General features: G+C 34.8%; 2 protein-coding genes and 1 long non-coding RNA gene across 3 annotated transcripts in view; 1 reads left to right on the top strand and 2 right to left on the bottom strand.

Annotated features, from left to right (window-relative positions):
- Nucleotides 1-3,819, bottom strand: part of LOC103505683 (3-hydroxymethyl-3-methylglutaryl-CoA lyase, cytoplasmic-like) — a 4,364-nt gene extending 545 nt beyond the window's left edge. The window contains exon 1 of the mRNA XM_026820965.1: nucleotides 3,516-3,819. Coding sequence (XP_026676766.1) covers nucleotides 3,516-3,683 — 168 coding nt within the window. The 5' untranslated portion in view covers nucleotides 3,684-3,819. The remainder of the gene's footprint in view (nucleotides 1-3,515) is intronic.
- A 1,089-nt stretch (nucleotides 3,820-4,908) lies between these two features.
- Nucleotides 4,909-5,396, bottom strand: LOC113465965. Its single transcript, XR_003390523.1, has 2 exons — nucleotides 5,286-5,396; nucleotides 4,909-5,157 (listed from the first exon to the last, which is right to left on the bottom strand). It is a non-coding gene; the product is annotated as an uncharacterized LOC113465965 (long non-coding RNA).
- A 2,627-nt stretch (nucleotides 5,397-8,023) lies between these two features.
- Nucleotides 8,024-9,805, top strand: LOC103505677 (high mobility group protein 20A). Its single transcript, XM_008470033.3, has 2 exons — nucleotides 8,024-8,262; nucleotides 8,678-9,805. Exon 2 carries the CDS (start codon nucleotides 8,681-8,683, stop codon nucleotides 9,464-9,466), a length of 786 nt encoding a protein of 261 aa, XP_008468255.1. The 5' UTR covers nucleotides 8,024-8,262; nucleotides 8,678-8,680; the 3' UTR covers nucleotides 9,467-9,805.
- The last annotated feature ends 4,257 nt before the right edge of the window (nucleotides 9,806-14,062 follow it).

The raw sequence follows: 14,062 nt of genomic DNA, 5'->3' as shown, positions 1-14,062 counted from the left end.
ATCGATATATATCGATATATCGACGAAAAATATATCGATATATATCGGTTTTCGATATATCGCAACATCCCAAATCGTTTAATGGACACGTAAATCAATGTAAATCTCATCGTAAAATCTCTAAGCACGTGTTTTTAATCTTGAATAATGGAATGTTAATATTTCTGATCTGCTGCTTATAATAATCATAATCCTGAAGGATAGTCGTAAAATATTCGAATGTAGGCACTTTCCAGGAGGATCACCTCTGATGGTTGTAAAAAATAGTGGACAATACCTTCAGGTTTTATTAGGTATGGCTTTGATGGGGTCAATGAACGGGGTTTCGGTATGTTTGACCCCTTAGAAAATACCATTGATCGATTTCCAAAGCCTAAACCATACCGTTTGGATACAGAAATAAATTTTACAAAATAGGTACTCAAGCATTACTTATGGTTAAAACCCGCTGGGGTTGTCCTTAAAAAACATGTAAATAATACATATGTATAAAAATTAATGTACCTGATGAAAGCTAAGGAGTTTTGAAACGTTTGTCACAGGACACAAGACATCATTGGACATATTCTGAGAGTTTTCCTTACTCTCTTCGTCATTTGTGTAGATCAACATTTTGACTAGGATGAAATGAACTTATAAGGTAATAGGTTAAATGAATACTAATTGGGTTCAATTTGATGTGAACTATCTAAATGTAAATTCACGATTTTCGTAAACGCGAGACATAGAAAAAAAATCACACAAATTGTCTAGTCAAGTTACTAACTATCACATGGAAAATTAGGACAATTCATTCAAGTTTTATTTCCATGTGACATGTGTTGTTTTGAATCTGTATTTATTCCTTGTATAGTTGTAAATTTAAGTAAATATCATTACCTAAATTAGTAGTAGGTACCTAGGTTGTCTAAATATTTTATTTTATTACATAAGTAGTACTTATGGGTAGGGTACCTACTTTTTTGTGGACATGTGAGGTACATTCCTTCAACAGGTAGGTACTTAATATTATAAGTTTTATACCAATTGTTAGGTATTAGGTATAAAACTTACATTAAAATTTAATCTTACCTTTTCTTTAGCACTTGACTTGGATGATAAAGATTTAAAATCTGAGACTGACAGTTTTGATCCTGAATACACAAGAATATTGTACTCCTTTAGAAACCGAAACATGTAAATGGTCAAAATGTACACACTTGTCATGATTATTTTATTTAAACCTTAAAATGCCTAGCTTTTAGGTAATTCAATTTATTTGTCACTAAACAAATAGATAAATGTTCTTTTTACTCTGCCTACTTTATTGTTTGCACATTAAAACAAGACACAGAAATGTTATATTAATTTTGTTTACTTGATTGAAAATGTACTGGAATACACAAGAATATTGTACTCCTTTAGAAACCGAAACATGTAAATGGTCCAAATGTACACACTTGTCATGATTATTTTATTTAAACATTAAAATGCCTAGCTTTTAGGTAATTCAATTTATTTGTCACTAAACAAATAGATGTGTTCTTTTTACTCTGCCTACTTTATTGTTTGCACATTAAAACAAGACACGTACACACTTGTCATGATTATTTTATTTAAACCTTAAAATGCCTAGCTTTTAGGTAATTCAATTTATTTGTCACTAAACAAATAGATATGTTCTTTTTACTCTGCCTACTTTATTGTTTGCACATTAAAACAAGACACAGAAATTTTGTTTTAATTTTGTTTACTTGATTGAAAATGTACTAAACACATCATAAAGAAAATACTGTAGGTTCAAACCAACCAGGTTCTATGTACAGAGTACTATAGGGAAGTTTAGTATAAAAACTAAAGAGAGTTCAATGTGAGGACATTTTCCTGATTGAACATTTTCTTTAAAAGGTTGCTCTAAGAACAAAATAAATGGTCTTTGAGCAAAAAGAATCCAATAGAATCTAACATTTGTGGAAGTATTATTATGATTAAACATTGTGAATTGTGATTTAAATTTGATTTTCTATATGTGAGTATAGTACAAAAACTAAAGAGAGTTCAATGTGAGGACATTTTCCTGATTGAACATTTTCTTTAAAAGGTTGCTCTAAGAACAAAATAAATTGTCTTTGAGCAAAAAGAATCCAATGGAATCTAACATTTGTGGAAGTATTATTATGATTAAACATTGTGAATTGTGATTTAAATTTGATTTTCTATATGTGAGTAATATTTAGATAGGTTAGTAGTGTAAGTACTAATGATAGCACCATGCTTTGGTTAGACCCTGAATAGCAACTGACTTGTTTAGGTACTTGGTATTCTAAGTAGAATTTCTGGTTTTCCTCAGTAATAGGTATGTCATTGTAGTTTGCTTCTACAGAGTGAAGCTAAGCACAAGTAGGTAGTAGATGGAGACAATTTCTTGATTTTCTATATGTGAGTAATATTTAGATAGGTTAGTAGTGTAAGTACTAATGATAGCACCATGCTTTGGTTAGACCCTGAATAGCAACTGACTTGTTTAGGTACTTGGTATTCTAAGTAGAATTTCTGGTTTTCCTCAGTAATATGTCATTGTAGTTTGCTTCTATAGAGTGAAGCTAAGCACAAGTAGGTACTAGATGGAGGCAATTTCTTCTTAATATGACTATAGTATCCTCATACTCGTACGTCATAGTGCATTTATGATTTTCAGGTAAACCCAGGCCATTTTAGTAATTAGAACCATAATTTAAACTCTAAATCAAGGAAAAATTGGATTGCACATACGGCTAAACCCCACAGTCACCGGTAATCCCTCCTAATGAAGGTTCTTTACTTTGCATGAGAATTTGGGGCTATTCCACGAAACAATTCTACAAGATACCCACACTTATAGCATAGGAGAAAAATGACAAATAGGTAAGTATGACGTTTTTCCCTACGCATGGTTCAGATTAAAAAGAATATGACTATAGTATCCTCATACTCGTACGTCATAGTGCATTTATGATTTTCAGGTAAACCCAGGCCATTTGAGTAATTAGAACCATACTCTAAATCAAGGAAAAATTGGATTGCACATACGGCTAAACTCCACAGTCACCGGTAATCCCTCCTAATGAAGGTTCTTTACTTTGCATGAGAATTCGGGGCTATTCCACGAAACAATTCTTGACGTCATAATTACAATATACCCACACTTATAGCATTGGGAAAAAATGACAAATAGGTAAGTATGACGTTTTTCCCTACGCACGGAGTGAGAAGTAGAATTTTCGAAGTGAGAAGCAGAATTTTTCAAGTCAGAATTTGTTTCTAGACTACACGTACTCCAGTGGTTTACCAGCAAAAGAGCAATGTATAATGTATGATAAACACGCCACGTTTGTCTGCAGACTTGCCTTACAACTTGGTGTCACAACCTTGTCTTTCGACAGATCGTAAGTGTATATGGCCAGTTCAGACAAGAAGTCTGAAAACTTGCCGTGCATAAGGCACAAATGGCTTTGATGCTTAGCGTGTGTAAAATATCAGACAAAAACTAAACATACCTCCATGGCAGTCAATATATTGGCCAACGCTTGTCCGTACGTATCATGACAATGCACGGCAAGTCTATCAGCAGGAATCACAGTCAGCACATCTTCTAGCATAAGTCTCATGGTACCTGGGGTGCCCACTCCAATGGTGTCGCCTAGGGAAATCTCGTAGCAGCCCATCTTGTACAGTGCACTCGCTACCTAGAATCCAAGAGAAATAGAATGTAAAGAGATTTGTTCAGGCTGACTTTTCAAGTCCAACTCAAAAAGACGCTTACGTCTTATTTCGATCAATGAATCATCAAAATCAAACTTTGTGACATGACCAATTTTTTATCAAAATTAGAAGAATTTCGAGAGAAAGATTTATATGGATGGTTGATGATAAATAGTAGACAAAGATTGTCTGATTTTGTCCTATTGGTCTGGAATGTTACTGAATAGTCTGAGCACTTGGTCATGAAGACACTACCTGTACTGTCTACTGGTCTGGTCTCAACCCATTTTTTTTTAGAGTAAACTGCGCGACGCGATTCGATGCGATGGTCAGAAACGTTAATTTGACATACCAAACTTCGACAAATCACTCATGTGACTCATGTCACTAAAACCTAAAATACGTATACACGTGGTTCAAAGCGGGGTTGACAAAGCAAACATGGAGAGAAGACTCATAACAAGCCATATGAGACCCAAAACCCCAACAGTTCAGGAACAATCTGGTAAACTTTCTTTCCTGTTGCCTGTTGGCCCTCCAAAGTTTTTGGGTTGTTCCCATTAATCACTTATCACACCAAAAACAAACAAACAACATTGATACTATTGATATAGTGGCTACCTACTCTGATAACATTTGTTTGTTCCTCCTCCGAAAAATAGATACAGAATTTCAACTTGTTACATTTCACTTGATAAGATAAGACTAGTAAGACGTATTTCACATGGATGCGTAACGTGAAAACTTGAATGAGGACTAGACAAGGAAATGCGTACAGTTCATGTTATAGGCAAAATTTAAACTGTTGATTTGAGGATATACCTAATTACCTGCCTATAAAAGTAGAAGAACTATGCCTCTGCGAAAAACCAAATACATATTTAGTATGTCCGGAGTTCAGTCGAAGAATTGCTCAAGAAAATCTTAATTGTAGACAAACGGATGGTGTGTGGCTACCTTCATATTGCTTGTTTTGATTTATCTTGCGTATAGACCGACCACTTTATATGATAATTGAGGTGTACCGGAATTATCTAGAAAATCTTGTTTACTAGGAATTCCATTTTTGACAAGGAAAAACACCCATTGAAATTCAAATGATAATAGAGATAAAATAGGTGATAAATAAAAGTCAAATAGCAACAATCTAGGATAGTTCAAAATGAGTTTTTCACTAGGAGGACAATCAGGCGGATTAATAACGTATAAATTTAAATAATTAAAATTTCAAAGTTTATTTTCACTTTCACTGACAACAAACTAACGAGCAGCAAAAATAGCGAACACTATTTGATTTGTTAAAAAACAAATGAAGTCATTTCCATTATTTATCTCTGCTCTAATTTGATTGCATTTGACGTCGTTACTGATAGACGCAGTAGGTATACCTAGTTCATTAACTCTTGGTTTATTATAAAAACTGGATAGCATAAAGACCTTGATATTTTAATCGCGTAAAAGGTTTCACAACTCGAGTTATTTCTGAGTAAAATAAATTCTTTGATTTGCTAACATTGACTTATTTTACCACTTAATATCTTACAGGTATCCTACACAGTAACAACCTTGATATTTTAATCGCGTAAAAGGTTTCACAACTCGAGTAATTTCTGAGTAAAATAAATTCTTTGATTTGCTAACATTGACTTATTTTACCACTTATATCTTACAGGTATCCTACACACTCTGACCATGTGCACTGATCCAATGTTGAAGTTAAACTGACTAGGTTGTAGGTTCTGCTAGCAGTTGTAACTACGCTACCTTATCGACTTGAGGAATATTAAAATATCAAAATAGCCTCTAGGTACTAAAATAAAATTTTTATTGATTGCAAAAAACCCGCGTGGGTATTACTTTACACTGGATTGACATAGACGAGACCAACATGCACAGGTATAGGAGCCAGCATGTATTAGGTATTGTATAGAAGTTAGGAGCCTACATCATCTTATATGTGCTAGGTCCAATGGTAAGGCAGGTAGGTATCATTGGCGTTTATTTATAGAATTTTGTATTTATCAAAGATCTACCTCTAATACTTATTTATAATCCGTTATCAGGTCCGTTTCGCGTTTCCCGTTCCAATGGTACAAGTTAGTATGCACCTGAGAGCTACATACCTAATACTTATTTATAATCCGTTATCAGGTCCGTTTCGCGTTTCCCGTTCCAATGGTACAAGTTAGTATGCACCTGAGAGCTACATACCTATGTCTAGCTGATGAGATCTAAAGAGAACGAAATGCGTTCTAGGCTGTTGGCCGAATTAGTATTTTATTTTTCCCCATATGTGCGTATTTGGGTATATGACTACTTATCTAGGTAGCAAAATACCTATAGAGATCCAGACATTGCCTATCTCATATTACAAGTCATGTCCATATTTAATGTGGCTTCTTGGTACTTGCGTCCTTCAACATAGATAGACAGATATTTCGTCTATTAAAATATCAAAATAGCCTCTAGGTACTAAAATAAAATTTTTATTGATTGCAAAAAACCCGCGTGGGTATTACTTTACACTGGATCGACATAGACGAGACCAACATTATATGTATAGGAGCCTACATCATCTTAGGTACTAGGTCCAATGGTAAGGCAGGTACATAGGTATCATTGGCGTTTATTTATAGAATTTTGTATTTATCAAAGATCTACCTCTAATACTTATTTATAATCCGTTATCAGGTCCGTTTCCCGTTCCAATGGTACAAGTTAGTATGCACCTGAGAGCTACATATGTCTAGCTGATGAGATCTAATAAGAACGAAATGCGTTCTAGACTTCTAGGCTGTTGGCAGAATTAGTATTTTATTTTTCCCCACATGTGCGTATTTGGGTCTGTGACTATGACTACTTATCTAGGTAGCAAACTACATACATCAGTACTATAGAGGTCCAGACAATACCTATCGAATATTACAAGTCATGTCCATATTTAATGTGGCTTCTTGGTACTTGCGTCCTTCAACATAGATAGACAGATATTTCGTTAATTTGTTTCAATGTATTTCATTGACACAAACAATTGAACTCCACTGCCAATGATGTAAGGTTAAAATGTCAATTAAATAGGAAACTAGGTAGGTACCTACCTATTACCTGCTCGGATGGCGTAGACACTTGCCTGACAACCCAGAGGGCGTGGGTTCAATACCAACCAAGCGTAGAACTTAAAAAATTACCTACTTGTGAGAATCTTACATTATAATCTGTAAGGTTCTAAGGTTATGGTGATAAACCCCAACAGTTCAGGAACAATCTGGTAAACTTTCTTTTCTGTTGGTCCTCCAAAGTTTTTGGGTTGTTCCCATTAATCACTTATCACACCAAGAACAAACAAACAACATTGATACTATTGATATAGTGGCTACCTAGGTACTCTGATAACATTTTTTGTTTGTTTCTTCTCCGAAAAATAGATACAGAATATCAACTTGTTATAAATATCACTTGATAAGATAAGACTAGTAAGACGTATTTCACATGGATGCGTAACGTGAAAACTTAAATGAGGACTAGACAAGGAAATGCGTACAGTTCATGTTATAGGCAAAATTTAAACTGTTGATTCGAGGATATACCTAATTACCTGCCTATAAAAGTAGAAGAACTATGCCTCTGCGAAAAACCAAATACCAGTTGTTACTAAGATAGTATGTCCGGAGTTCAGTCGAAGAATTCTTATGGTGATAAAAAAAAAATGCCCCAGGCATGGGATGAACTAGAAATAACAATGAAAAATGGATACATAGCCTTAGCCTTATTTAGTTAAATAGGTATAGATTAACTATAGCTATAATGGATTAAGTACAAGTACGTAATGGAGCAGTTGCAAATGGGTAAAACTTATTATTAAATGGTCGATTCCTACGTAAAAAGTTGTGAAAAATCCAAATATGAGGTCATAACTCCGAAAAAGTAAACTTAAAAGGTCGAAAATTCAATTTTTAAGTAATGGAGCAGTTGCAAATGGGTAAAACTTATTATTAAATGGTCGATTCCTACGTAAAAAGTTGTGAAAAATCCAAATATGAGGTCAAAACTCCGAAAAAGTAACCTTAAAAGGTCGAAAATTCAATTTTTAACTACCGCCTTAGGCGTTCTCTACCACCTAACCCTTCAATCAATCAACCAACCAACCAACCCAAAATTTAGAACAAGAAGGTAATAATGACTGAACGAACCGAGTTCTAGATTTTGAAAATAATTTCACATGCCTTTTTAGAGATACGGTTCTGACTGCTTTGAAGATAAATTTCAAGGACGTTCAAGGTCGTCTCCATTCGTAAACAAAACAAGGAACAGCTGAGAGGGGGAAAAATAAGAAAATCCGGGATCCGGCTAGAAATGGAAAAGAAAAGCTAAAAGAAAATTGATAATCTTATCTACCTACCTACCTTTTCTTTATTCTCTGACTTTGATTCGAGATTAAAGGTAAACGAACTGAGTTGTACCTACCAACTGGAGTTTGGAACCCACAGACTACCTACGTAAATCAGTTCACCTGTTATAAAGACAACCTCATCAAGTAACAAGGTAAGGAAGCATAAAAAATATTTAGGTTCTTATTTTTCTCTCTTGCTGAAAGAGTTTAAGAAATAGCTGATAACGATTTAACTCAGTCTATATTCTGGTGGAATAGTATTCTATGAAATGATTTTACGTAAATCAGTTCACCTGTTATAAAGACAACCTCATCAAGTAACAAGGTAAGGAAGCATAAAAAATATTTAGGTTCTTATTTTTCTCCCTTGCTGAAAGAGTTTAAGAAATAGCTGATAACGATTTAACTCAGTCTATAGTCTGGTGGAATAGTATTCTATGAAATGCTTTTTTCTTCTTTTTCTCCCTTGCTGAAAGAGTTTAAGAAATAGCTGATAACGATTTAACTCAGTCTATAGTCTGGTGGAATAGTATTCTATGAAATGATTTTTTCTTCTTCTTATTTCAGGAAATGGAATCAAACGTAGAATCCATCACAAGTAATAACAAGAGAACAAATGTACCTCCAAAAGGCAAAAAGAGAAAAAAGCCCATCAAAGACCAAAGTGCTCCCAGGCAACCTTTATCTGGCTACTTTAGATTCTTGAATGATAGACGAGATAAAGTGAGAGCAGAAAACCCCAACATTACTTTCCAAGACTTGAACAAAGTTCTAGCAACTGAATGGAAAAATCTTCCCCAACCTCAGAAACAACAATATTTAGCAGCAGCTGAGCAAGACAGAGAAAGATATTTGCAAGAGTTTGAGGCATACAAGCAGACAGAAGCTTACAAATCATTCAATGCAAGTAAAAAGATAAAGGAAACACCAATCAGTACTGAGAAAGAAGAGGTTAATTTCCTAGACATACCTATATTTACTGAGGAGTTCCTAGAGCATAATAAATCCAGAGAAACTGAACTCAGACAACTTAGGAAAAGCATAATAGATTATGAACAACAGAATGCTATCCTTTCCAAGCATATAGAAACAGTGAAGCAAGTCATTTCAAAGCTGACAGTAGAAAACTCTCAGCAAGAAGCTATGAGGAATTCTCTAGCAAATCATTTGAATCAACTACAAGCTCTCCTTGTTTCAAACTTTGCAGGACTCCCCCTACCATCAGGTGAAAAGGCTACATCTGAGAATATAGAAGAGTACATGACCAAAGCTTTAGGATATTTAATTGCTAATCCTAACTCTAGCTTTGCAACCACTGTAAAATCTATTGTAAGTAAACTGCAGTATCCTGACTGATATACTGAGTTCTTGAAGAAATCAAGTGATGAATAACATCACTCTTGAGATTCATTCAAGTTTTATTTCCATGTGACATGTGTTGTTTTGAATCTGTATTTATTCCTTGTATAGTTGTAAATTTAAGTAAATATCATTATCTAAATTAGTAGAACCTAGGTTGTCTAAATATTTTATTTTATTGCATAAGTATTACTTATGGGTAGGTTACTTTTTTTGTGGACTTGTGAGGTACATTCCTTCAACAGGTAGGTACTTAATATTCTAAGTTTTATACCAATTGATAGGTATTAGGTATAAAACTTACATTAAAATTTAATCTTACCTTTTCTTTAGCACTTGACTTGGATGATAAAGATTTAAATTCTGAGACTGACAGTTTTGATCCTGAATACACAAATAATTATCAAGAAGAAGTACTTACATCATCAAAGATATCCGTGTCAGCCCAAGTATAGTTTGGAGGGTAGCGCGTCTGCCTTATAACTTATAACAGGGTTTATACGCGACCTGGAAAAACTGGAAAACCTGGAAAACTCATGGAATCTGAAATTTGGCCAAAGAGTCATGGAAAATCGTGCTTTTTCACAGAAGTGGAAAAAAAATGGTCAATCAATCAAACATGGCCGACGTGTTTTCGTACTGCTCTCGTGCCTCTCGTTCAAAAAATTCGCGAAAATTATAGAAAGTAATTTGATTTTTTAATTAATTTTTAATAGTTATCTAATGTAAAATGTTGTAAATTATTCCACTTAAATCAGTGGTACTATCCATCTTAATTAATTAATTATTTGGGTAACTTCTGCTACAATCTCCGTGTTTTGTGTTTGTAAAAAATGAGCTGAAGAATAAAATTTCCAATCCTTGCCTGTGAAATGTTTTTAAAAATCAATTCCTACTCATGTCTTTATTACTTCTTATGAAGAGCAAAGATTTTGTTCTATTTTAGCTAATGATTATGTGTGTAGTTTTGTAAATCGAAAATCAAAACCATGTCGAGTGATAAAATCAAGGTGGCTGTCAGGGTTCGCCCGTTCAACAGGAGAGGTAAGTTAATAGAAAACACCTGGCATGATTGGTAAGTTAATCAAATAATCATTGCCATTTATCTACACATGATGTCAAGTGATTTCACAAATTAGTTATAATGATGCTTACATGATTACATGGTAACCAATCATTACTGCTCTTGTAGGTGATGTGGTATTCTGGTTGGTTGTTTTACATTAATTTGTTGGAAGGAAACTGGAAATGGTACCTACAGTTTGTCCCAAAGGTACTCTTTAGCTTGCTATACTCTTGTAAATTTAAGACAGTGGTTAGGTACATACATAGGTATAATGCTTGTCTACCTATCTCAGTTGAGTTGACAACCAGATGCAATAAAATATTTCATGGACAAAAAATGCTAGTTGTAACCAAGACCTGCAACTTATCAATGGTAAAATGTATGTTGGAATCTGTACAACCAAAGATTCATGAAAAACCTTTGAAAAAGAAGCTGTTATGGATTTGCATTATAATTGTTTATGTTGTAAATTTTCTTTTGTTCCAGAAAAAGAATTGGGCACAGAATGTGTGGTTGAAATGTCACAATTTCAAACCATTCTTCAGCATCCCTCGGAACCTGAGAAATTGGAAAGGTAAAAGATTAAGTTTACTTGATCATTCAAGAAATGTGAGGAAAAGGATCACGATCATGCCTTATTCGTGAACCGTTACCAAATAAGCAAGTGAATAGTTAATCCCATGTGATTTTTCACGCAGAATCGAATGGTGCTACTTTTAGCACCGACGTCGACAAATTTCCCTTTTATTCGTGAACCGTTACCAAATAAGCAAGTGAATAGTTGATCCCATGGGATTTTTCACGCCACAAATTTCCCTTATTCGTGAACCGTTACCAAATAAGCAAGTGAATAGTTAATCCCATGTGATTTTTCACGTAAAATCGAATGGTGCTACTTTTTTACCAAATAAGCAAGTGAATAGTTGATCCCATGTGATTTTTCACGCGGAATCGAATGGTGAAACTTTTAGAACTGTCTGACTTAATGTAATAGAAAGTCGTGTGATGTTCACACCAGGGAACCTGAGAAATTGGAAAGGTAAGAGATTAAGTTTACTTGATCATTCAAGAAATGTGAGGAAAAGGATCACAATCATGCCATTTTTTTCTTCTGTCAAGCAGTAATAGTGTCCCTAAAAAGAATCATCTCATATTATGTAAAAGGAAAAGATTTACTTAAGTAATATCCCATTGATTTTTATTTCCCCCCCTTGCGTGTCAAACATATTATTTGCAACAACAATAGAGAAACCTAATGAAAGGAATGATTGGGCAAAGAGAAGAAAATGTCTAGTACAAAATACCGCTAGAGTCTCATGGTTGTCCATTTTTGGACATTTTACAACTCGAGGCAGAGTAGAGTTGGCACTATGGTGTGACAACAAAATAAAGAAGAGTGTTTAATTGATCAGTAGGTATGCCAAACAGTTCCAAACTAGATAGGTACTTACACGGAATGACATACATAAACTTGCAAATGCGAAGTAATTCTATTAGGTCAACACAACCGCGTTTTTTATTTGCATTGATGGAAATGAACAGACTACCCATAATTACAAATTACAACCCACTCTATTCATGATTATTGTGGAATAATTACAAATAATATGTCAGTAATCTAATTGTGTACCTTGTGTTTTTCCCATCTCTGTGTCCCTGCAGATAACCTAATTTTTCTACCCTGTTCATTTCCCATTCCAGCCTAGTTCGCGTCTGCCTTATAAGAGCTAGACCGCGGGTTCGATTCGTTCGTTCTCGGATTTCTGGACGATAAAATCTTAACAATGAAGAGTTCATCTATCAAACCTCTTTTCCCATTCTTGGCTTTTCCCCTATCATTTTCCACTGTATCATGTTTCCATTTTCAATTTTGCCAGGTCAGTGATACTTTTTGCATTGAAGGAGGTACACTTTGTTCAAAGATTAATGGGTGTTTTTGTTTACACAATCTATTTCATTAGATTTTTGATGTCAAACATTTCAGTGATAATTTCACACTAGTAATCCCATTCTTGGCTTTTCCCCTATCATTTTCCACTGTATCATGTTTCCATTTTCAATTTTGCCAGGTCAGTGATACTTTTTGCATTGACTACTTTGAGGGGACTTTTGATAGGTTTCCCCTTTGTAAAAATCTTTAATTTCCTTTCCCCCTCTTGTTAAAATTTCTAATTCCTTCCTCCCTCTGGTAAAATAACTTAGGTTGTACCTATGTGAGAATGTGCTTGTTCTGTACCTAACTACTCACTTTGAATACTTGATGAATATACTTGGGTAGGTAGGTACTTGAGAAGTGATGAGTACTTTCACTACTTGCATTCTGAGGGCTTGTTGATTGGAAAAAAACATGGTTACTTAGGTACCTAGGTATAGTTTTTTTTTTTTTTTCATCTGATTTAGATAGATAGCTTGCCAGTGCATAAAGTACTGAGGTGTCTTATCATGCACTAGTAGTCAATAAAGTACTACTTAAAACGAAGTTTGTGATCGATCCCACGCTTTTCCAGACGAGAAACTTTGAAAACTTGAGGAAAATGCAAAGTTCCTTCCTCTAGAACTTCTTTTTGCAGTTTTCTCTCCCAATTATTTTTCCACTTTATCCTCGCAATGTTTTTCTCATCTGCCCTAGATTAATAGAAACTTATTATTATTATTTTTATAGATATATCCACTACAGATGAGAATTAAGTAGGTACCCACCATGGTAGAATACCTAGGGGTTAAGTATGCCTAATAAGTGAAAGAGCTTGAGTTCGAATCCCAAACAAGGCTTGCAATTTTATCATATGAATGGACCTTGTAAATTCAAAATCTTGGCCTTTTTATGTAGGTAAGTAAGTACAATCACAAGGTATCTATTTAATATTACTAAGTATGTACTTTTAAACGTAACAATTCGTAGGCACCTAAAATAAACTATGTATATCCTATGATTCCAGGAAACCACCCAAAACGTTCGCGTTCGATCATTGTTTCTACTCTTTGGATCCCAATCTGCCCAACTTCGCCAGTCAGGAGAAAGTGTTCGATGCCCTGGGGCGTGACATATTGGACAATGCCTTCCAGGGATACAACGCGTGTATATTTGCCTATGGCCAAACAGGTGAGAAAACAAACTACCTGCTTAACGGGAACGGGCCGTTCCCACTTGTGAGTTCAATCCGATTTTTTTTTCGAATGTCCTGTAGGCAATGTAAATTGAATGTGTGTTCCCACTACACACGACACGATAGAATTGGGCACAGAATGTGTGGTTGAAATGTCACAATTTCAAACCATTCTTCAGCATCCCTCGGAACCTGAGTACGTTGAAGCAGTGGCTGGATGAATCTGTGTGGTTTGTTCAGTGGTGTGTGTGAAGTTTGTAAAAGTCCTCAGCTTGCATGGGACACTTGGACAGTCAGTTGCTCCAACAGCAAAAAGGTTGACACAGGATGGCATCTTTGCTGAAGTTGCTGGACTGCTGGACCTTGGCTGTATCTCTTATGCATCCATGAATCCAGTTGAGATACAGGTCTCTGTAAACC

This window comes from Diaphorina citri, unplaced genomic scaffold (assembly GCF_000475195.1).
Source record: "Diaphorina citri unplaced genomic scaffold, Diaci psyllid genome assembly version 1.1 scaffold189, whole genome shotgun sequence".
In the NCBI taxonomy this organism is placed as follows: Eukaryota; Metazoa; Arthropoda; class Insecta; order Hemiptera; family Psyllidae; genus Diaphorina; species Diaphorina citri.
The sequence above is the reverse complement of the archived record's forward strand: the minus strand, read 5'-3'. Positions and strand labels throughout refer to the sequence as shown.

Excerpts from the sequence above, each read along its gene's own strand:
- LOC103505677 (XM_008470033.3), top strand. The coding sequence starts at position 8,681 with ATGGAATCAAACGTAGAATCCATCACAAGTAATAACAAGAGAACAAAT.